This window comes from Drosophila teissieri, chromosome X, assembly GCF_016746235.2.
Source record: "Drosophila teissieri strain GT53w chromosome X, Prin_Dtei_1.1, whole genome shotgun sequence".
Taxonomy (NCBI): Eukaryota; Metazoa; Arthropoda; class Insecta; order Diptera; family Drosophilidae; genus Drosophila; species Drosophila teissieri.
The window spans coordinates 19,041,183-19,055,487 of record NC_053034.1 but is presented as its reverse complement, the minus strand read 5'-3'; the positions used below and the strand labels follow the sequence as shown (position 1 = coordinate 19,055,487).

General features: G+C 48.8%; 3 protein-coding genes across 8 annotated transcripts; 2 read left to right on the top strand and 1 right to left on the bottom strand.

Moving 5' to 3' along the window:
- The first annotated feature begins 738 nt into the window (after positions 1-738).
- On the top strand, positions 739-1,587 carry LOC122623837 (deubiquitinase DESI2). The gene is made up of 2 exons (XM_043803192.1): positions 739-1,414; positions 1,476-1,587. The coding sequence occupies exon 1, from the start codon at positions 854-856 to the stop codon at positions 1,412-1,414; it is 561 nt and encodes a 186-aa protein (XP_043659127.1). The 5' UTR covers positions 739-853; the 3' UTR covers positions 1,476-1,587.
- Positions 1,587-10,417, bottom strand: LOC122623836 (REST corepressor). Of its 5 annotated transcripts, none has more exons than XM_043803188.1 (11): positions 9,896-10,417; positions 9,232-9,544; positions 9,113-9,160; positions 8,918-9,052; positions 8,619-8,833; positions 8,385-8,558; positions 4,992-5,527; positions 4,530-4,743; positions 3,576-3,764; positions 2,793-3,515; positions 1,587-2,723 (listed from the first exon to the last, which is right to left on the bottom strand). In XM_043803188.1, the coding sequence occupies exons 2-11, from the start codon at positions 9,449-9,451 to the stop codon at positions 2,634-2,636; spliced, it is 2,544 nt and encodes an 847-aa protein (XP_043659123.1). In that variant the 5' UTR covers positions 9,452-9,544; positions 9,896-10,417; the 3' UTR covers positions 1,587-2,633. The 5 variants fall into 5 exon arrangements, with proteins under 5 accessions (XP_043659123.1, XP_043659122.1, XP_043659124.1 ...); XM_043803187.1 differs by having other exon boundaries at positions 10,140-10,417; XM_043803189.1 differs by lacking the exons at positions 4,530-4,743; positions 4,992-5,527 and having other exon boundaries at positions 10,140-10,417.
- Positions 10,418-10,721: 304 nt separating this feature from the next.
- On the top strand, positions 10,722-14,136 carry LOC122623906 (probable isocitrate dehydrogenase [NAD] subunit alpha, mitochondrial). 2 transcript variants are annotated; one of them, XM_043803282.1, is made up of 6 exons: positions 10,810-10,871; positions 11,126-11,194; positions 11,678-11,845; positions 12,351-12,745; positions 12,806-12,941; positions 13,009-14,136. In XM_043803282.1, exons 1-6 carry the CDS (start codon positions 10,845-10,847, stop codon positions 13,345-13,347), a joined length of 1,134 nt encoding a protein of 377 aa, XP_043659217.1. In that variant the 5' UTR covers positions 10,810-10,844; the 3' UTR covers positions 13,348-14,136. The 2 variants fall into 2 exon arrangements, with proteins under 2 accessions (XP_043659218.1, XP_043659217.1); XM_043803283.1 differs by lacking the exon at positions 11,126-11,194 and having other exon boundaries at positions 10,722-10,871.
- Positions 14,137-14,305: the final 169 nt, after the last annotated feature.

Genomic DNA, 14,305 nt, shown 5'->3' with positions numbered 1-14,305 from the left:
TGGAAAACGTGGAAATCGCGGAAAGTGGAGCCCAGTCTGATCTGATCCGGTCTGGTTGGATCTACTCCTAGCTCCTAGCTCCTAGCTACCAGCTACTGGCTACTAGCTCCGGGCTCCATGCATGCAACTCTTTGGTTGCTTCTACCGACTTTTCATTGCCTGCTCACTACTCATTAATATAGCTTACTCAACATACGACGTACATATAGCAGCTCCCACTCCCACTCCCAGTCCCACTGCATCCCGACCCACCACTATCACCACTACACCACCACATCCACCTGCATCCAACCACCCATAGACCCGAAATGCACAGGAATCCAAAGCAGGCATCCGCAAGCCAAACCCAAACGAATTAAACTACAAACTTTCTAACTAATTCAAGGTGTGTCGAACTAATTATAAGATGATTTTTTTTAGCTAAGCAATGCATTAACGAGTTATATTTAATAATAATTATAAACAAAACCAAAACCAAAAGCGAAAGCGAAAAAACACACGGAAACCAATAAAATACATCACCTATATATATTTAAATACGAGAAAAACAAGCCAAACGAAAACTACAAGACGCATGTTTAACAAATTATGCCAGACACAGCAAGAATGGAAATAATAAAAATATTTAAAAATCACACTGCAGCAGTGCATTATTATTATGGTAGTATAGTGTAATAGATTTTATTATAAACATTCATATGGAATGGAAAGTTTCTGGTTCCCCAGGAGGCGATCGCTGACAACTCAAACTCAAACCTCACATGTTTAAATTCCAAGTTGCAAGTTCCAACTGCCAAACTGCTGTCGTTCGAGAGGAGTCAAGTGAGGAGTGCCGATATCCAACTTCCGTGAGATGTTCCTAAGCCTGCGGAGGATGACCTGCCTGGGCGGCGACAGGGAGAGCAGTCGCGACGACATGCTGCGCAGGGAGCCGGTGGTGCTGAACGTGTACGACCTGGTCACCACCAACGACTACACGATTGCGCTGGGCGTGGGCTTCTTCCACTCGGGCGTCCAGCTGTACGGGCGGGAGTACGGATTTGGGGGGCACGAGTTCCCCATCTCGGGCATCTTCGAGATCGAGCCCTGCAATGCCCAGGAGGAGCTGGGCGAGCACTTCCGCTACCGGGAGAGCATTCTGTTGGGCTACACGCACTTCAGCTGCACGGACGTGAGCCGCATCATCGACCAGCTGGGCCTCCAGTTCCCCGGGAACAGCTACCACCTGACCAGCAAGAACTGCAACCACTTCTCCAACTGCCTGGCGCACCTCGTCTGTGGCCGCAAGATTCCGGGCTGGGTCAACCGACTGGCCTACCTCATCACCTGTGTGCCGTTCCTCGAGCGCTGTGTGGTCTCCAGACCGCCGCACTACCCTCACTACCGTCGATTCCCTGAGTCCCAGCAGCGCTAAGTTCAGTTCAGGGCCCATTGTAGCCAGTTATTTCGTTTAATCATATTATATTTTATACTAGTTACTGCTAAGAATGCTCTTCATTTAGCCCAACTCATACGTACGTCCATCATCGAGGATAGACCCGAGTAGAGTAAACCACCCATTGCATGCCAAACAACGCGAATGTGAATTATATTTATATTATATTTATTGTTAACAACTCATTGGACAGCGACTCATGCGACAGCGACGCCGCGTCCGAGGTGTGCAAACTTCTTATTCAGACCACTTTTACTAAGAACAGGGAAATCGAGTTTCGTAGGCCAGTAGATACTTAGGATACTAGTAGATACTAGGGTGTAGTACGATTGAGTTTCGTCTGCCACAACATTCATCGTATTACATTATAGATTGTTTTCCTAAATGGATAGCGCTGCTTGTATACAAAGGTGGTTGCATACCAGGTGTTGGCTACACCATAATTAGCCTAACAGAAACTCGTTGCTGAAGTGGTGAGGCCGGATGGGTGATATTCCAGATTGTATTACGTGGGGTAGCTGCGATGGCAGGGCTACCCCAATTACTCGTTATATGCTAGGTAATGTCACGAAAAAAAATTGGCTGACGGGTTAAGAATTTACACGTGTACAACTCATAGTCATAGTTTTACATACATAATCTGCGCGAATTTGTCGACTTCTCTGGGTGCCTCTTGGGCGCAATAATCCTTAGTTTTGTGTGGTCTACGTTGCGGCGACCCGCCGTTGGAAAGTATCTTATCCGTCAAACCCGTTCAAAATATCTCTGACCTATACAAATTCTGTGAAAGATACATGGTTCCTCCTCCAGCGGTGCTCACCCGAGCTCCTTCTCCTTCTCCTCCTGCGAGCTCCGGAGTCCGAGTCAAAGATTACGCAAGTGAGTTGAAGTGCTTATGTATGTACGATCCCCGATTGAGAGGTGTGTAATATGCCGAATCGTCCCAATGTTACCCCAAATACAAACGAACTAACTTCTACAAGCCTAGATAAAGCCGTGATGCTTTTTACGATAAATGCGTCCCAAGTTTACAAGACAATTAAGAAAAAAAAAAGAACTTATCCAACGATCAACCGCATGGCCGGCTGCACAGTTCTTGGACGTTGCCACCAACATCAAGCTATGTTATGTATCGGTATATATCTATGCGTGCATATATATCGCGAGTGAACACGTCCCCGGCGCCGCAGGAACCTCCTCACTTGGCCAGGAACTCTGCGCCGCCGCTGCCGCCTCCCCCGCTGCTGCTAAGCGCGATTTTCTTGACCGGTGGCTGCTCGGCGACGGGCTGTGGAGAGAAGAGGGAAAAGAGGCTGTTAGGAATGGACCAGCTGCAGCAGCAGTAAGATGAACCCACCAATGCGGAGCCGTCCCGCTTGCTGGCTGAATTGGCAGTAGGGCTTCCGCCCGTTGCAGCTCCTGTGGCGACGATCCCGCTCGCAGGATTGGACTTCTGAGCGGCCAACTCCTCGCCGCTGGCTTGCGACTTGGGTGCGGGCGCAGGACTTGCGATGGACAGTGAGGACGGGCCGGTGGCTGCGGCAGGTCCAGTGGTGACAACGTCGCTGCTCGAGTTCGTGGCCGTGTCAGACTCATCTGTAATGGTGATTGTAGCACTGCTGCTGGGCTTGCTGGCGGAGGTGGCGGCAACGGCGCCGCCAGAAGCTGTGCTGGAGCTACCGCTGGTTGCCACAGTGGGCGTGGTATCTGCTGCCTCGGCCACTCCAGTCTTGAGCGCAGCCACTCCCAGCTCCGGCTTCTTTGGGTCCTCCTTTTTGGGCAACGATTCCTGAATGGCCTCGACCCCGTTGTTGCTGGTTTCGGTGGACTGTTTCCTGTCTGCCGTCGCACTCGTGGCGGATGCGGTGTCAGCCGCACTGGGCGCAGATGCGGTTGCTGTGGCAGCTGCAGCTGCAGCTGCGTCGACAGCAGGCTCGCTCTGTTCCTCCGCGCCCGACTCCTCGGACTTACCAGCCTCGTACTCCTTGACGATCTGGTCGAGATTGTAGCGGCGACGATTGTTTAAGTAGAAGGTGCGCACGTGCGCCTCCGTTTTGGTGGTCACCAACTTGGCAATCATCTGCAATCATTAAAAGCGGATTAGTCCCATTCTGTGGGTAATCGCAAGGTAATCACTTACAGGGAAGTTCTTTCCGTACTCGCGGATCGCGAGCAGAGCCACTTGGATCTCGTCTGGCAACCATCGGGCGGAGATGCGCGGCTGGGCAGGTTCGGTGTTGGCTGCCGCCGTTTTGGAAACCACATCCTCCACATTGATGGAGTCGCACTCCTTGTCCAGCTGCTCCATCATTTGCCTATTCTTCTGTATCTGAAATGGGTCAGGGTGCGGGGGGCATTCAGTTGAAAGTTGTCAGTGGGGCAATTTGCCTTGAGTGGTTGAGATTAGGGGATGTGTGTGTGCGATAATGTGGTGCAGTGTATGGGGATGTGTGTAATGCATTCTGTGCTGGCTTTGCTCGCAAGGAATGCAGTTCAATACTTTACTGTGCAATATAAAGTGAACATCTCCTCCATAATTCGACTTTTTCTTATGCACTTAGGTTTGACAGTGTTTTCATGACCTAGTGCTCATGACATTTCATTTGAGATCTTAATCCTTAGGGAATATATGACTAACATAAACCTTTAAAACTAATTTGAGGGCTCAAAGGCACGATTGTATTGCCCTGTGAGCATTACTTAGATTTTCAACAATACATATCAAGTATAGAACTCCAACTGTTTGATTTTAAGGATATCGTCGCTGCCACCAAAGACCAACATAATCATACAATTAATTTGTCTTTGGAACAACATAGCTTGCCAACTCCAAGCTCTGATCCAGACTGGAGCACAGGATATATATTCTATTGGTTTCTTGTAAGCCTTAGATATAAAGCGAATGGATCCGGATAAGAAAACATAACTTAAATAACCGATAGAGCTTTAACGACAGTTGTGATTTTCAAGGCAGATGGCTTGATTACTGAGATCTCATAGCTTATTCTACAACATCCTGTCCACATCCCCAAGTCACTCCTAGCACCACTTCTTCACTTATGATATGGAAACCCAGTGCCATCGCGCTTCTTACTTCGGCCATGAGGGCTGTGATCTTCCGATCGCGTTCCGCCAAGTAGACACTGGGAGTCTTGCAGCTGGCGAGAGCCGTGAGGTCGTCGTGGTTGATGTACATGCCCTTGGGCGGTTTGCGCTTGGATCGATCGGCAGTGGCGGCGCAGTTGTGTGTGGACCTTCGGGGAGCATTGCTCTCCGGCCCGGAAATTGGTCGCCGGTTGCCCGTGCGCCTGCCGATCCCCGGATTCGCGTCAGTTTCAAGTGTGTGTGTGTGTGCGTGTTGGTGGGTGGGCAAGTGGGGAAATGGTCACGGGCAAGCCGACAAAGTTCAAGTGAATGCAGCGTTTGATTTAAATTTGAACGGGATCGTTTCGAAAGTGAGGGTGGTAGGGGGTTGGGGGTTGGGAAGAGAGATAGAAAACTTGGCATTAGCTTGGTGTCTCGGATAACTTTCGGCGTTGGCGTCATATATATATACCTCCAGTGGGTGTGACAACTCTTGCACATGCGCCCCAGCGGCGACTCGTGCAGCACATGGCAGACCACGTTGCAAATCTTGCAAAATCCGCCCACAACCAAGCGTCGCAGCAGGCCGGGATCGCCCCCCATCTCGCCGTTGTTGTTGCTGCCATTGGTGCCGATGGTGCCGATGGCAGCATCGCCGGTTAGGCCGAGTCCCAGCAACTCGTCGCCCTGGGCATTTCCGGCGAAGAGGGACAACTGCTCGGCGTCCATATCGTTGTTGCTCGTGTTGCTGCTGTTGCTCCCGCCGCCCTGGTTGTTCTCCTCCCCGTTGTTGTTGCTGGTGTTGTTGATGTTGCCACCGCTGCCGTTGCCACTCCCGCCGCCGCTGCTGTTGTTGCTGTTGCTGTGGTTGCTGCTGATCGTGTTGGCAGTGGTGTTTGCGGGGGAAGTGTTGGTGGAGTTGGTGGTGGTGGTGGTGGTGTTGTTGTTGTTGGTTGAGGTCGTGGTGGCGTCGGTGACATTTGTGGTGCTATTGGTGCCGTGCCCCTTCTGCCCAGCCAGGATTTCATCCGCAAATGGATTCCAAATGGCGGTTGCAGATGTGGTTGCAGCAACGATCGCGAATGGACACCGACCAACACGGGGTTTTTTTCGATTCGATTGGGGTTTTGCATTTAATTTGGGTTTGACATTGGTTATTGGCAGGGCAGTTCGTTTCGTTTCGGTACGTTCGGTTTCGGACATTTTCAGATGGGGTTATTTATTGTTTAATGGTGTGTTTTGATTGTTGGATTTGGTTTGTTCGTACCGTGAATGCAAAGAGAAGAGAAAAAACGTATGTGGTTGTTGCTTTAGTTCAGTTGGTAACACACTTAACAAGTACAAGATTGTTTTTGGGTTCTTTGTTGCTGCTCTCCGGGCTATCTCTTAATCTCGCCAACTGCACTTCAATCGATCCTTTGCCACGCTCTCTCATCCCAACATCCCCACATCCCCACATACCCGCAACCCAATATCCCCATATCCCAGTCATAGTTCCCTGGCCAACCCATCCCGATCCTTCCCGGAATGCCAATACAAATCGAATAGTTATAACTGTCCTAGCCTTTGAACCCCACTGCTGCCCAATGAATCTGAATGGGAAGTAGTGTGGCGTGTGGTGGGAGTGTCAGTGTGTACATATGTAACCAGGCCCCAGGTTCCTCTACAAGGATGCCTGTGGAGCCTGTGGTATCAAGCACTTATCTCGTGGGTCGCTCTCTAGCAAGTGTCTTATGTTTAGGTGAGATGGGGGCGGTTCTTAAAAGTATATTACGAATTTGGTTGCATTTAGCCGGAAATCATCGCTAACGAAAGATCAGATGCCGCAGATCAGTGGACGTGGCTGGACAAGCTGAGTTGGAGCAGGGAGAGAGGGATCAAGTTTTAAAGTGGTGCAGTGCGGGCGAGTGCTGACAAAATAAAGGAAACTTATGGCATACATGTGTACATAGCGATAGATATAGACTTTGTGGGTGTAGCGTAGGTTTTGGGGCATTGTGTGGGGGGGTGGGTGGTTTTCATGTCGTTGGATGAGGGTGCTTGTGGATGGATGATGGCGATTGGGAAATGGTGGAACAAAAACTCAGATGGAAACGGAAACGGAAATGGAGAAGCGAAACGAAACGAATCTCTATGAATAAGAAACACATATAAATTGTTGGTTTTTGGGTTTTTGTTTAATCATTTCGCAAACAAGATATGCATTTATTAGGATTAGCATTAGGTGTGGTGATCCATCATGATTATCGTCTGTGGCAGGATGAGTTGAGAATAGAAACGAGTGCCGTTCTCCTTTCTTTCCACTCACTGTATTCAAGTATGTATGAATGTACATAATTTCGGTTTTGCTTGGTTTACTTTAATATTTAAATGCTTTAAATTAATCAATCTCGTTATATAAATTACTATTTTACGTATAATAATTTACCATTCTATTTATAATTATTTAAAAAAAATATATTAAATTGTATATACTATTTATATAGGTGTACGTGTATGAACAAAGAACAATTCTTGTTGTTGCTTTGCCTTAGTCTAGGTCTAGTGCCAGTCAACCTGATTTCCTGATTTGCTGATTTGCCGATTCAACGCGATGCAAAGAACTTCTGCAGCAAAGCAACAAAATCAGGCCAACCTTCGCGGAATACATAATAATTCTCAAGTGTGTGTGGCGCAATCTCTGCTGTGTGCGAACGAATTCGTATCATAATTGTATCATTACTGCGTTTAAGTCTTATGGATGCTGGTCAATTATTGTTTTTGGTATTCGTTTGTGTGTGGATAATGATTAAAAATGTTATGAGATGTATGCAGGCACGGCGATTATCTGAAAAATAACGAACCAGACTTTCAAAACGACATACATCGCTGGCTGAAAATGGAGAGGATCGATCCCTGGGGGTACAGTCCACACTACCAACCGTTGGCAAGTCGGGGCTTATACCCGATATTCTGCCAACCGCGGATATCTTCAGGCCTTTTGGTTCATAAAGCGGACGGCTACTGATCACAGCTATTAGCAAAGTGTTCAAATGAAGGGGCAGCCTTTGGAAAACAAGGCTTATTGAAAGGATTTCAGATGCATTGGTGCGGTTCCTCACTTTCCTCGCGCCTGGATACACTCAAGAGTTTGCACTTAAGGGGTTACATGGGTTACCCAAAAATTCATTGCATTTCTATAGAATACAAGGCCAAATCGATACTTGCGTAAATAATAACGAAACTAAATCGAAAAGTTATAACCAGATTTTATACTCATTTTACACATACCCAAGATATGCTGATTGAACTTAGGAGTGTTCATTTGTTTAATTTTATTTGGCTAGTTTATGCAAGTGTTTCTTGTTTCCATAGGTGAATGTTTTTAAAGTCTGGAAAATATCCTTTAAATGTTTAAGTCATTTTAAAAGCGCCTGATTTTGGCTTGTGCAACCCACTTAACCCCTTCGCGAAGTTAAGAATACATTTTAAAATACACTTGCATAGCCTATTCACAATCCTTTGTCGTGGACTATCTTACACAATTATGTTGGGGCACAATGATAACAAATTTCAGTCGCCTTAGCCTAGATTTACATACGATATTCTAGCCCTAATGCGGTAGTCTACAATCTCTTTGTGATGCGATTCTTTGTGATAAAAGCTGCCTACTTGGGCGGTTCCAGGAGGCGCCAGGGAACAGGGAGCCTACAGGGAGAGGCGAAGGAGCCGTCTCTATTTGGATGTGGTTTGTGTTTTCGAATTTCAAAGTTCGAAGCGATTGTGTGTGGATGAGCGAAGTGTATGCATGTGTGTGCGTGTTTGTGGGCGGGATCGGGGAAGGATCTATTGGCTTTTCGCTTAACTAATTCTAACAGATAATTACCTTGTCATCGTTATCAGACTCCTCGTTGCTGCCCACCTCGCTGCCGTTCTCGGAGCCATCCTTGACCACCGCCTTGATGGTCTTCTCCTGGCGATCCATGGCGCTGCTGCGGTGACGCGTCTTCTTCCACGAGTAGTAGTACTTGACCAAACTGGCTATGGATTTGTCTGGCAGCTGTGGTCGGAGTTGCAGTTTTGTTTAAGGGATTCAAAACACTATGCACGGTTCACTCACCATTTGACGGATCCGGTGGAAGCTCTTCCCGTGAAACTGGAAGGCCTGCTCGAACAGCACCTTGTCCTCGATGGTCCACTCGTCCGGGAAGGGCGTGAAGTTGGCCAGGTCCATTACGGCCCGCTCCAGGTCGTGTTTGTGCCAGAAGAGCATGCCCAAAGCCTGTTCGCCGTTGTAGCCGTACTTTTCCTTGGCCACCGAGATGTACTCCTCCACTGAAAGGTGACAAGATGTGTCTTAGTATTCTATTCGCTTGCACAACGCATATATCAAAGGGAGACTAAGCCCCTGAAACGTACATTTCAGATCGGGAATCTCCTTTGTGGGCGACCAGACGAGGAGGGCGCGTTCGTTCATCTGTTCCGGTCGTCGTTCCACCTCCGGAACGAGCGGCGGACAAACCGCCTGGTAGTCGCGTCCAACGCGGATTTTCTCTGTAAGAAGGGCATTGGTTAAAAAACCACATCTTGGGGAAAAAGCCTTAAACTACTCACCTTCGTACTCAGACTGCTTGGCCTTGCTCTTGCCATTCCGCTTGGTGGCTGGAAAAGGGAGAAGATACAAATAAGTGGGCTGAAGTGAAAGAAGGGCAATCCCTGGGCGTTTTACTTACAGTTGTCGTCGTCCGAGCTCTCCGGCGTGCCCGCTCCTGGCACAGCTGTGGTGGTCTTCTCGTTGGCATTGGCGTTCCCGGAGTTGCTGCTGTTGTTACCACTGCCCACGAGGCTGGCGCTGTTGGTGACGCCGCCCGTTGTGTGCGTATTGGGACTGGGGCCGCGCGACCGACGCCCGTTGCGCACCACGTCCGTGGTGTTGCGCTCCGCCAACACCATCTTGTCCCGGATGAGCTGGGCGCGCTTGTTTTGCTTCTCCAGGGTGCTAGCTGTGGCCAAACACGAGCACTAGCGAACACGAGCACTGCGGAGCTGCAAGGATAGTGGGAACATGTGTTAGCGACTGATTCGGACACGGATGACAGCCGTACACTGCTCTCCGGCTGAAAAATCCAGCAAATAGAAACTCATCAGCGCGTTTGGCGAGAGTGTGCGCTTGGCGAGAGGCACTTTCCCGCAACGAGCGCAGAAGTGCGCTGTCAAACAGATACATTCATAAGTGTGCGTGCGTCCGTGTGAGTGTGTGCGCGTGTGTGTGCGAGCGACGCGTGTGTAGGTGTATAGGTGAGGGCCAAGCCAGCTGAGTTTGGAAACAGCAATGCATTTGGATTTCGACTCGGAAATCCGAATTCGGCTAGACGGAGGGACTCGGAGGACGCCTACCTGGTACTCTGGTGCCCCAGAAGCACACAACCAAAGACGCTGCCACACGGATCTCACTGCACGGGCCGCTTTCGCCCGCTTACGTAGTTCGGCCTGCCGGACGCGGAACTGGGATCACTGGATAGTGGTATTCTTGGCCAGAAACTCAAGTTACGGACCGCTGCGAACGGCTGAACAGCGGAGTTGTTGCGCGCAGGTAAATGAAATCCAAACTGAAACGCGAAAAAAAAACTCGCTCGCGTACCGATTCTCTCTGGTCGTCCGTGGGCACAGCGCACTTTGTCGCCGACGACCGCAGTTCAGCTTTGTCTGTCGGTTGATCCGATTTTTTGCCCTCGCCTGGGTCCTCGACAGACGGCCCCTTGGATTATCCTATCCCCGTTTTTGTTGGAGATCGAGAAACGGCTTCGCTTGCCTCCTTTTTAAGCACACTCTCAACACTTTTACGAAAATTTACGGCAGAAAACTGAGCAAATGCTCAAAGTTAATTTAAACTGTGGCTGTAGCAGCCACGGTTGCAAGGGATACACAAACTATCGATTATGCCGCTTCGATACTTCGTTTCTGCGCTGATCAGGGATGCCATCCCGCAGGCTGTACTGAAATTCGAGCAAGCCGATTTATCGACATTCGACATCAGCCTATCCACAGCCGACCTTAAAGTAGATTTCACGCTATAAGTGTCATCTAAGCACAGTATGCTTACATGCAAGTTTGCCTGATGCAATCCAGTAGATACAAATACGTAGCTTTGGGTGATTTGTAATTCCACCCCCACTTAAGCGCAGTCTAGGTGGCAACGCCGCTGCCCCCGCATGCCTATCGACCGATAGGCCGCAGATTCGCCAGTTTTCCGCAAGGTGGCGACTACGGCGGGCGCAGACTAAAAAGACAGACTTTTTTCTATATAATATACGGCAGGAATCAGTGCAAAAACCGATCCAACGCAATGGCTGCTAGATTCATACAGAAAATTGTAAGACCCGTGTAGACTTAAGCGACTTGACCCGCCCCCGCGTCGCGTCCCCCTCTCTATACAGCGACCAAACCAATTCCGCAGGACAGCAGTTGATTACGTGCTGGCCAAAAAGTACTGGCCAACAACCACTAACATTGCGATTTTGTTTCTCGTCCGACGCTCCTGCCCTCCAACTCCATCGCTAACCAACCCACCGATCCACTGATCTGCGATTCCCAACGACAACAACACATTACGCAAAACACTTGCAGCTCAATCAACTTGGTTTGATTGCAGCGCGTGATGCTCCGGCGGCGACTGCGACGCCAGCAGTGAGCCAGGTTGGTTCCATAACAGCAGCGGCAGCAACGGAACCATTCGGGATCCGCAATGGGGTTCACCCCCTGCTCCGCCAGGACATCAGCTGCCCGTCCGGCGAAAACGAAACGAGCACAGCATTAGAATTCGCATTCACTTTACATAACACTCTCTCTCTCGCTCCCTCGTTGCGTGGCCGAGATATCGATAACGGTGGGCAGGGCGGGTGGTTCAGCCCCTCGAGAATCGCACCCCCTACTCGAGAGGCGGAAAAAAAGCAGTTACCGAGATTGGGCCCTGATTTGTGGCCTTATCAGCGCCGTGGGAATCATTTATGCACTCTAACCTCAACGCGACGAACTGTTTGGCGCGGGGGGAAGCGGACGGAATTGTTGTTTGGCATGGGCACTTATGTAATCCCGCTAGATGCTGCTGGCCATCTATGCGTTTTCTCGCCACCATTTCTGTAACCCACTCAACCCGCCTATGGTTTCGCTCTTTTCCAGGTCAACGCGACTCCCGCCGCCAGCCGGTCCTACTCCTCCGGCACCAAGAAAGTCACCCTCATCCCTGGCGATGGCATCGGACCCGAGATCTCCGCGGCCGTGCAGAAGATCTTCACCGCCGCCAATGTGCCCATCGAGTGGGAGGCCGTGGACGTTACCCCCGTTCGGGTAAGTGTCGTAATTCCGCCAAGCGGTATTACAAGTTCAGCCTGCCATTTCAAATCCAAGTTGAGCGCCATCGGCTTCGGAGCGCATGGCCGTTTGACAACAGGTGGCAACTACGGTCGTCTGGGGCGGTAAATTTGAACTGCAACCAGTATTTGCCAGCATTCCATTTCCATAAATTCGATGTAAATGCAGTGCAATTGAGTTTAGTTTGCAAAATCAATCGATTCGAATGCATACACTACTTTCGAAAATGTTTTTACCCAAAAATTGATTTACTTCGTTGAAGACCTTAAAAATAACTAATATATTAAACAATGGCTAGTTGTATTTATTTTTATATTATTTAAACAAAAAATAACATTAAAATTTTCCATCATTGAAAGAAATTTAAATTAAAATAAATATAAAAGATAGTCAGAACATTAAAGTTCCACTTATGCACTCGTCCGCCTAACGCAACCCATTAATTGTACCTATCCTGCTCATTTGTGTGACATGTAAACAGGGTCCCGACGGAAAGTTCGGCATCCCGCAGGCCGCCATTGACTCCGTGAACACGAACAAGATCGGCCTGAAGGGTCCTCTGATGACGCCCGTTGGCAAGGGCCATCGGTCGCTGAATCTGGCCCTGCGTAAGGAGTTCAACCTGTACGCCAACGTGCGTCCCTGCCGCAGTCTCGAGGGCTACAAGACGCTGTACGACGATGTGGACGTGGTCACCATCCGTGAGAACACCGAGGGCGAGTACTCTGGCATCGAGCACGAGATCGTCGACGGTGTCGTCCAGAGCATCAAGCTGATCACCGAGGAGGCCTCCAAGCGTGTGGCCGAGTACGCCTTCCAGTATGCCAAGAACAACAACCGCAAGAAGGTTACCGTCGTGCACAAGGCGAACATTATGTAAGTGGGCCACTACTACCACTCATTTTCAGAAACGCAACTCATCTTCCCTTCCCACAGGCGCATGTCCGACGGTCTCTTCCTGCGCTGTGTCCGCGACATGGCCCAGAAGTTCCCCGAAATTCAGTTCGAGGAGAAGTATCTGGATACGGTGTGCCTGAACATGGTCCAGAACCCCGGAAAATACGACGTGCTGGTGAGTGGAATTTCCCAGTCGCCATAGTTTAGTATCGGCGCTTAGCTAATGCCGTCTCCAACTCTAGGTCATGCCCAATCTGTATGGTGATATTCTGTCTGACATGTGCGCCGGTTTGGTTGGCGGCCTCGGTCTGACGCCCTCCGGCAACATGGGCCTGAACGGTGCCCTGTTCGAGTCCGTGCACGGAACCGCCCCCGATATTGCCGGCAAGGATCTGGCCAATCCCACTGCCCTGCTGCTGTCGGCGGTGATGATGCTGCGCCACATGGAGCTCAACACGTACGCCGACAAAATCGAGCGTGCCGCCTTCGAGACCATCAAGGAGGGCAAGTACCTCACCGGCGATCTGGGCGGCCGCGCCAAGTGCTCCGAGTTCACGAACGAGATCTGCGCCAAGCTGTAGACGACGGATCACGGACCACCCGCATAAACTGTAGCAACCGATGAGAACAAGCAGAGAACTATGCCAGGAATATTGCGCAGAGGGAGGATGATGCAGTATGAACAACAGCAATTAAACACTCGCCCAAACCAAAAATATATAGCAGCAACAACCACAACAGCAACAACACTCACTAAACTTTGCCGAACATTTCCTACGTTTAACCTTTTACAAATTGTGCAAGCACTACTCGCCCCAAAAACAACAACAAAATTTCTATAGAGCTAACACTACCTAAAGTATTTTTATGTTCGAATACCTAGGTATATTATTTAATTTGCTTAGGCCCAACTTGCAAGCGTTAAAATTCGTTAAATTGCCAATTTTACTTGCGGCAGTAAAGTATTTTTGTCGCCATCCAGCCAAACCTTGAGTTATTATTGTTTATATGATTCGTACGCAGAAGGATAATCTTAATTATTTATTGATTACTAATTCCCTAATTTGTTTAGACCCTTGAGTTAAGTGAGTAAGTAAAGTGCAGCGTGCTGCCGACCCACTTAAATCAGCAATTTTGTCAAATTTGAGGCAAAACGTGTGAAATAGAAGCCAGACTAGTGGAAAGTTGAGTGTAAACGGTTACAATAATTTTATTCTAAACAGAACGCAAGTAAAACTTATTCAAACCAAGAGAGAAAAAACACAAATGCTATGAAATGAAAGCAATTGTTATTAATAATTATTAAGCGAATTGTAATGCAAAATCATCATGCAATTGTTAAAACTCAATAAAGGAAACCAAACTAAAAACCGAAATCGCATTTTAATTGCAGTTTCCAAACAAAAAGGAATGCAAAATATATTTATAATGCACGCAGCTGAACAAAAAAATTGTGGGGGTTTGGGTTTACAAAAATAAAAATATGAAGTGTATACATATTCAGACGTTTAGAAGTCCTCCGATTCTTGTAAGCTATAG

What these genes read in the sequence shown, in the direction of transcription:
- LOC122623836 (XM_043803188.1), bottom strand. Translation starts at nt 9,451, where the DNA reads ATGGTGTTGGCGGAGCGCAACACCACGGACGTGGTGCGCAACGGGCGT. An exon ending in TCCACCGGATCCGTCAAATG is followed by an intron (nt 8,559 to 8,618) that starts GTGAGTGAACCG and finishes CTCCGACCACAG; the next exon opens with CTGCCAGACAAATCCATAGC. An exon ending in AGTTGTCACACCCACTGGAG is followed by an intron (nt 4,744 to 4,991) that starts GTATATATATAT and finishes GGGGATCGGCAG; the next exon opens with GCGCACGGGCAACCGGCGAC.
- LOC122623837 (XM_043803192.1), top strand. Translation starts at nt 854, where the DNA reads ATGTTCCTAAGCCTGCGGAGGATGACCTGCCTGGGCGGCGACAGGGAG.
- LOC122623906 (XM_043803282.1), top strand. Translation starts at nt 10,845, where the DNA reads ATGGCTGCTAGATTCATACAGAAAATT. An exon ending in CTAGATTCATACAGAAAATT is followed by an intron (nt 10,872 to 11,125) that starts GTAAGACCCGTG and finishes AAACACTTGCAG; the next exon opens with CTCAATCAACTTGGTTTGAT. An exon ending in CGACGCCAGCAGTGAGCCAG is followed by an intron (nt 11,195 to 11,677) that starts GTTGGTTCCATA and finishes GCTCTTTTCCAG; the next exon opens with GTCAACGCGACTCCCGCCGC.